Source organism: Micropterus dolomieu, linkage group LG03 (genome assembly GCF_021292245.1).
Source record: "Micropterus dolomieu isolate WLL.071019.BEF.003 ecotype Adirondacks linkage group LG03, ASM2129224v1, whole genome shotgun sequence".
NCBI classification, from domain to species: Eukaryota; Metazoa; Chordata; class Actinopteri; order Centrarchiformes; family Centrarchidae; genus Micropterus; species Micropterus dolomieu.
Window position 1 is genome coordinate 19,283,543 of NC_060152.1, and position 8,406 is coordinate 19,291,948.

Sequence of the window (8,406 nt, forward strand, 5' to 3'; positions counted from 1 at the left end):
CACAATAATAAAAATAAGATAAAATCAGACACAGACTTCAGTGTAGACAACACAAATATACACTATGAACAAAACAATACAGACATATTGACAAATAGTGCAGTGAGCAGAGTGCAAAGGATGCAGGAGTTTGTACATGTCAGAGGTGGATGTGATATATAGGTACATATACATGCATACATGAAAGGATGCAAAGGATGCTGGAATAAATAAGTAAGTATTTTGTGCAGGAGTAATGACTTGAGGTAGGTGGATTTGGTATATAGTATCTACAATATGACAATATAACAGTATGAACAGCACTGAAATAGAGAATGTTGAAAGTGTTAAGTGCAATTTATACTTCTGCATCAAATTGACGGCGTAGCCTCTGCGTAGCCCCCTACCCTACGCCGTCACCTACGGCGTAGCCTGACGTGAACCTCCTGAAAAATGTAGCTACATGTTGAGTCGACGCGGACCGTAAGCTCTGTGATTGGTCGGCTGGGTAGCCTCGCAATGCCTCCGAGCCGACAGGAAGTGCCCCTGCTTTGAAGTAACTTTTACTAGACTTGTTAAAATGACTTGTTTCACTATCAGAATATGATCCTTTCGGTCGATAACATTTGAAAAGGCTATACCTATAGAGGCAGAGTTACTGGGTTATTGCACAAGAATTGTTCCTGACACCATCAGAGTGATGGCTTGTGGGAAGAAACTGTTCCTAAGTCTGTTGGTTTTGGCATACAGTGCTCTGTAGCACCTACCAGAGGGGAGAAGCTGGAACAGGTTGTGTCCGGGGTCAGATGGATCTGCAGTGATTTTTCCTGCCTGTTTCCTGACTCTGGAAATGTATAAGTCCTGAATGGAGGGCAGGTTGGCACCGATGGTCTTTTCTGCAGTCCTGACTGTCGGTTGTAGTCTGTCCTTGTCCTTTTTGGTGGCAGATCCAAACCAGACAGTGATGACAGATGGGTCTCTTGAGGTGCAGTTGTTGGTGTAGGGGGAGAAGAGCAGTGGGGAGAGCACACACACCCTGGGGGGCGCCAGTGCTAATAGTCCGGGGAGAGGTCTGACTGTGGGCTTTTCAAACCTACAATAAAAGCCATTCAGCTCGTCTGCCAGTTGTTGAGTACCAGCAGTGTTGGGGGATGGTCTCCTGTAGTGAGTGTCCACACTCACCAACACTCTCCACACTGACGCAGGATCGTTGGCTGCAAAGCTGTTTTTTAGCTTTTCAGTGTAGCATCTCGTTGCTGCTTTGACCTCCTTAGTCAGAGTGTTCCTGGCCTGGTTGTACAGGACTCTGTTCCCACTTCTGAAGGCCTCCTCTTTGGTCTGACGAAGCTGCCTGAGGTCTGCTGTGAACCAGGGTTTTTGGTTGTTGTATGTGCGGAATGTCTTTGTCGGCACACATGTCCTCACAAAAGCTGATGTCAGATGTCACAGTGTCAGTTAGTTCATCCATGTCAGTGGCTGCAGCCTCAAAAACACTCCAGTCAGTGCAGTCAAAGCAGGCCTGTAACTCCAGCTTTGACTCGTTGGTCCATCTTTTCACAGTCTTTACAACAGGTTTAGCAGATTTCAGTTTTTGCTTGTATGTTGGAATAAGATGAACCAGATAGTGATCAGAGAGTCCCAAGGCTGCACGGGGAACAGAGCGATAGGCGTCCTTTAATGTAGTGTAGCAGTGGTCCAGTGTGTTAGTGCCCCTGGTGGGACACTTAATATGCTATCTGTACTTTGGGAGTTCCTGGCTGAGGTTTGCTCTGTTGAAGTCCCCAAGAACAATGAGCAGGGAGTCTGGATGTTTTTTCTCCACATTAGTTGTCTGGTCAACCAGGTGTAGTAACGCCTCACTAACACAGGCCTGAGGTGGAATGTAAACAGCGACCAGGACAAACGAGGAAAACTCCCACGGTGAATAAAAAGGTTTACAGTTTATAAATAATGTCTCTAAGTGAGGGCTGCATGATTTTTCCAACACTGTGACATCTGTTCACCAACCTTCGTTTATATAGAAACAGAGTCCGCCTCCTCTTGTTTTCCCGTGAGCTCCATTTCGAGATCTGCGCGGATGAGATTAAATCCGCTGTCCGGGATGTGCTCGGTGAGCTAGGATTCGGTGAAACAGAGGGCGGCAGATCTGCAGAAGTCCAAGTTAGTACTGTTGAGGAGATTTTGTTGGCTAGAGAGCGGACATTCGCCAGGTGAATTGAAGGGAGCGCAGTGCGAAAACCCCACTGTCTCAGTTCAACCAACTACAGATACATTCTCAAACTTCTCATTATAACATAAACTGTATAGCATTGTTTTTCGCCATTGATTTGGCAAAGAATCTGTCAAACAAACTAAAATTGAAAGCACCATATGGCTTTGTTCCCTTATCAAATCGAAAAAGAGTGCAATTTAATGAAATAAGTACAAATATAAATAAGATATTAAATCAATATAAACAAGTTATTTTAGGAGGTTAAAAAAGTAACTAAGTAAATTTTAAATGAGCTACTTTTTACTTTTACTTGAGTAGATTTTTTTTTTTTTTTTTTAAACCTGTCCTGCCCAGCAGCCTGGTATGATGACCTGGATACCATATTGTGCCAGACAGATTTTACTTTAACAAGAGAGTATTAATATACTCCTTTGTCTGTTTTATTATTTATTTAATTGAGTAGATTTTTATAACAGTAACTTTACTTGTAGGCCTACTTAAGTAAAAGTTCATCAAAGTAATCTTACTTTTATTTAAGTAGAATATTTTTGTACTATTTCCACCAAACAGGACAATAGAAATGTTTCAATGGCGAGCGCATCACCTCCACTTAATGTATTATATCCACTCAACAGAATATCTGTTTTTTCTATTTTTATTTATTGTTTTACTACCATAAATATGGAAAACGCAATTACCAATTTCATCATATTATAACTGTAGTATAGTATAACTGTAGCTAAAAATACAGATTAAACTATATATATGCTTTTACCCAGTTTTATTCTTTAAACTGCATTGGTTTCATGGTGAATAAAATTTCTGGACTGTTTTAAACAGGTTCTACTACGCAGCTCGAATCTGGGATGGGCTGAAAAAGTCCTCGTCCCTCACCTCTGAACTGCTGTTTTATTTATTAACTGTGCAAGCTCTTATGTCCGATTATCAGGTTACATAAAGAGAAATGTGTCTCTGAAAGTTGAGACCGTGGTGAGACCCTGCGCCTTACAGCAGGGATGAGCGAAACCGGAAGCCCGGTGAGTGGTGAAGACGCAGATACACTGCAGGGTGACACCAACTGCTGTTTACAGACTTTGGTGGGAATCCAGTCTCACTGCTCCCTGTCAGATAGTTGTGCACGCTCCCCCAGGAAAATGTAATGATCAAATGTCACAACACCGCACCCTGTACAGCAGTGGTGGGAAAGAGAGAAAAACAATTGTCTGTACAGGTTCGAGCAAGATGTGCTAGTTTTTTTTATCTGCCAGTCATTATTAACCATGTGATTTTGCAACTGCAGTTTTGGTGAACGGATGTTGCACACGTGTTTTCTTAGAACATATAGCCTCCTGTATTTTTTTGAGTTTTCTTTAAAAACATCAATCAAATAATAATTGGTAGGAATTACTCAGAAATAAAAGGAAACTTGTGAAAAAGTTTTTATGTGTATAAACTGCATGGTGCTTTTCGTTGCACAGGTTTGTTGCACTCTGCTCTTACAGTACATGGCAAGTATGCTGTCAATCTCCGCTGGCATATGGTTTTAAATCCTTTCACAAGAGAGAGCATAGCATTACACTATAATACCTAGCCTATATATCCAGTGTGCGAACTATACCATGGCTTTCGGGATAGCTCACTTTTTTCCCCACTCTCATGGGGGGGAATCATTCATAGCTGGACACTAATAGATGGAGCGGAGCGGACAGGACCAGGAGATCGACCAGCCCGCCGCGGACGGTCGATGATCATTCTCTCTGGCTGACTGAAGTCTGACGCTCCTGAATTTATGCATGGATCCGTGATGATAGAGAAATATATACTGTAAATTAATGACAATAAAGCATGCTGTCAATATTTTAGACACCCCCCAAAATATCACAAATCATGCTTTTAGGGGAGCTGATGTCCTCTTTAGGGGAGCTCGTAGTTCGCACCCTGCCTATATCAACACTATGACAGAGAAAAGGAAGTGGGAGATAACTTTCATTTCCCCTTAAAGGGCATACAAACCTCCTTTTTTATGTCACCATCCATATTCTGTCTTGAATTTCTTTTTTTCTAATGGCACAGACTAAGAAATGAAAATGAAAGTGCTGGTGCTGATGGAGAAATACTGTTTGAGCAAACCATTATTAAAACAGCTAAACAAACAATAGTATTAGGTTTCAGGTGTTCAGGTGAGCAACCCTTTGTAAAATGTTTTGTATAACATTTTCAGATATCCAGTCAAATAGCTCAACAGACTGAAAGAGGTATATATCTCGCCTAAATACATGGTAAGAAAAAAAAAAGTTTAAAAATGTCATTTTTTAAGTTTCACATTTTGTCACAACAGAAAGAGAAATGGGGGAGTGGTCTGAGGATGGAGGCAACGCCTTCTCAGGAGAGCTTCTTATAGCCATAACAGATCAAACTAAAACTCAGTTGTATCCCGCCATCACACAATGTATCTCCTTACGCTGATCTTTGGGATTGTTTTCCATAAAGGCAAGTTTTGATTTAGATTTTTTTCTTTTTACGATTTAATCTTTAAGAAAAGATGGATTGTAATTTTCAATTAATTTACTTCAGAGTGAAGCTGTTCAATTTATTTTATCCACCCCTTAAAAAAAGAGGTGATGTTTTTGACTTATCCAAGTTTTTTGTTTCTTCAGCCTACACCCTGAAATGTTATGAGTGTGTACTGGGAAACTCAGGAACTTGCACAGACACAACTAAAGAATGTCCCTTAAGTGGTCAGCAGTGTGGAGCGCTGAGAGTCCTCTCATATGCAGGTATGGCATCTTGTGATGGATTGTTTTTATTGTAAAACTGCTGTAAAATTACAAGGTTCAGGTTAAATAGGTTACTCTTTTGTTGCAGGTGGTTCAAAACTTGTTGATCTCAATGTGAAATCGTGTGCTTTGGCTGACGAATGTATTGAGGGCTCAGTGAACTTTGGAATCTCCAGAACCGTCATTACCAGCAAGTGCTGCACCTCCGACCTCTGCAACACCCAGCCTCCTGCTGGTAACTTACCTTTATGGTTATATTGTCTTAAGTGAACGTGAAAACCCCCATCTGCCAAGTGATGCTGCACAATAGCAATTTGTGTGTGTGAGTGTTGGAGAGAGAGAAAGAGAATATCCGGGTTCAAGTTGTTTTATTGCCTAATCATGTTCTTAATCATGTTCCTGTATTTGGCATAAATCTGTACATTTTGTATGTCTGTTCATTTAAAAGCTGGTAAACCTCAACTTGTTTACCTGCAAGGAAACGCCAACAAATGTCCATAGCCTGCTGGACAAAACACTTTGAAAAAGGCTCTTAAAAAAAGATAATTCCCCTCTATTCTTCTCTACCTCCCCAAACAATATGAACAATATATGTTCTATGTTACAGAACCGAGTAAATCTAATCCCAATGGTAAAAAGTGCTTCAGCTGTGATGGTCAAAAGTGCACCGCAACTCTAAACTGCGAGGGGAATGAGGACCACTGCATCTCAGCAGCAGGTAACAGGCCTAAGACATTAAACATCTAACTCTATTTCACATCTTTCCTCAGCTCTGAGGGATGCTTAGTGATTGTACTTGATGTATTAAGAATTAAAGCTCACATACTAACATTATTTTTATTCTCTCAGTGAACACAGGAGGTGTACAGACTACCGTGAAGGGCTGTGCCTCCAAGCAGATCTGCTCAAATACGGCAAATCCACAGATTTCAGGAGCCATTGGACCAGAAATTAGCTGCTGTCAGGGTGACTTCTGCAACAGCGCCAGCAGCACAAGTGCTGGCCTTCTGCTCCTGGTGGCACCGTTGTTCTCTTTGGTCATGTTCTCTTAACTGGTGGAGTCGCCAGCATCACTGCTCAGCGTTTTCATCCGCATGGCCTCTTAGTGCTCCGCCCCTTTCTTTATCCTTTCAAACGACATGTGAGGAAGTAGACAGTTTAGCATTTCCTTTGTCTCATGCCTCATACAGATTTAACCTGCTTATTTTCTTTTTTACTTGTTGCCTATGATTGTCTTGTAAAGAATTGACTTGCAAGAGCTCTTATTTTTTTCCTGAAGTAAAATGAGGAAAATATAAGAAACATGTCAATGCACATTTTTTGTTCGGAGCGCTATTACTAACCTGAAATCTGTTTTCAATTGTTTTTTTAAGTTTAAGTTAGGTTTTTCAGAAATATAAATATTACTGATGAAAAGCAAAATAAATAACTTTCTAAAAATGTTGTCTATTTCTGTGTTCTTAATCATTTCCCAGTCTCATTTAAACATTGAAATTGCAATTATTTATTTGTACTTGATTTGTGTTGATTATTCTCAGTTTTAAAGTTGGTTCATGGAATCATTTACAACAAGACGTTGTGCACAAGATTCATGATGAGCAAACTGCTCTTTCTATTCATGACAAGCCAACAAACTGCTTAAATGTTTACATAAATGTCAGTTATTATGGGCAGCATCCCAGACACAGTGAAAAGTCACAGAGGCCCAGGTTTGATTCAGGCCCACATTATGTAGTTGCTGATTCCAGACTCTAGGTTGAAGGCATCCCTGAAGTATTGTGAAAAGTTTTTGTAGGTTTTAATAAGATTAAGCACTTCAGACGTGTCCCAAAACATATCATAATACAGAAAGGGCCCTCAATGTGATTTAGTCTGAAACTAGCTGGCAACAAATGCCAGTTTGTATAAGGCACAATATGAGCCACAGAAAATAGTAACTCTTTATTATCTTATGGAAAAAATTTAATTTGATCTTTTTAATTTACAAATGTGTTCTTGCAATCTCACTATCAATAGCTGCCTTACCAGTGGCTTGGAGGCTGCAGATATGCACAAATTAGCAGCATGACGAGGTGACTTTCAGATTTTCTATCCAGCTTGGGTTGTTTCTGTATATCATAAATTATACAGATTAAACAGGTTATACTATCAAAGTGGTAAGATAAATACATAAGTGGTAAGATAAATACATGTGTAAAATTGTGGATAAACTGACCTACTCATGGCTGATGCAAATGATTTTGATCATCCCAAAGGATGATTTGGATGGGGGAGGTGATGGCGCAATGGAAAAGACATGTGCCTTTGGTGTGAGAGTCCCGGGTTTGATTCCCACTGTGACCCATCCACCGCTGTGTCCCTGAGCAAGACAATAAACCCCTAGTTACTCCTGAGGCGTGCGACCTCTGACATGTATGGCAATTGTAAGTGGCTTTGGATAGAAGCATCAGCTAAATGAAGAAATGTATTTCTAAATGTTCTTAGATTTTGTGCACACTGGAGATGCCTATTCCCAGAGTCTAGATCACCTTCAACTGTTCAGCCTGTCTCCATCTTTAACTGTGTATTTGTTAGTCATGTGTAACTGACAGGAAATGTGATTAGAGGGACATTTTGTGGGAAACAACGGTCTATGTATCAACAGTGTCCTGCCATCTAGTGGACAAGGTTTTTATAACAGGCAGTTCATACACTAACAGCTTTTGATTTAAACCAAGTTTGCTACTTGGTTGAAATTAGGACTTATGTCTGGGGATTCTTTGAATTCAGCTGAATACAAGAGATATTAAAAATGTCCTGGTTCACGGTTTTCACATTGACTGGAGATTTTATGTATGCACCAAACCAAATAGGGACGTGCACAAACATTTTAGGGGCAGGTGCTAAAGTGAAAAAAGGCAGTTCTCACAAATATTTATATAAAATGTTTTTGTTTGGTTTTTACAACAAAACGTTAAATATATTAATACAACTCCGACTTCCTAACCAATTTATTTTAGTTCCCTCGCACTCACACAATTGTTTCATACTCTTCAGATTTCTACAAAATAATCAGTTCACATCATGGTCTTCTTTAGTGTTTATTAGGTTTATCACAAGAGCTGGCAACACCAAAGGAAACTATGCCACAATGCAGCCTAGTATCATCAAAAGGTGTGAATGAATAAATAACACGCTGATTTCTTAAGTCATTTGGAGAGGTATTCCAGAGCATTTTTTTGCATTTTGTGTGTCATTTCATACAAGTCTTTTACTGCCTTTTTTGGGTTAAATTCTGTTTAATGCGGAATTACAAGGTGTAGTTACCATGAAGCATGATGTAAATATCTGAAAGTGACAACAGGGCTCTTTTATGGTGCTGTAGGAAGGAGTGGTGTGCTGCTTTGTCCTGCCAGACCAACATTTATTTGAAGAGAGTGACGGAAGGTGATGGGGCCA

At 40.1% G+C, this 8,406-nt stretch overlaps 1 protein-coding gene across 1 annotated transcript; it reads left to right on the forward strand.

Moving 5' to 3' along the window:
• Positions 1 to 4,590: 4,590 nt before the first annotated feature.
• LOC123967891 (urokinase plasminogen activator surface receptor-like) lies at positions 4,591 to 6,382 on the forward strand. The gene is made up of 5 exons (XM_046044234.1): positions 4,591 to 4,681; positions 4,849 to 4,968; positions 5,057 to 5,203; positions 5,576 to 5,686; positions 5,818 to 6,382. Exons 1-5 carry the CDS (start codon positions 4,639 to 4,641, stop codon positions 6,018 to 6,020), a joined length of 624 nt encoding a protein of 207 aa, XP_045900190.1. The 5' UTR covers positions 4,591 to 4,638; the 3' UTR covers positions 6,021 to 6,382.
• Positions 6,383 to 8,406: the final 2,024 nt, after the last annotated feature.

Bases quoted from the DNA above. Each gene is read 5' to 3' on its own strand.
- LOC123967891 (XM_046044234.1), top strand. From the start codon at position 4,639: ATGTATCTCCTTACGCTGATCTTTGGGATTGTTTTCCATAAAG. The intron at 4,682-4,848 runs GCAAGTTTTGAT...TTGTTTCTTCAG, and splicing joins TGGGATTGTTTTCCATAAAG to CCTACACCCTGAAATGTTAT. The intron at 4,969-5,056 runs GTATGGCATCTT...CTTTTGTTGCAG, and splicing joins GAGAGTCCTCTCATATGCAG to GTGGTTCAAAACTTGTTGAT.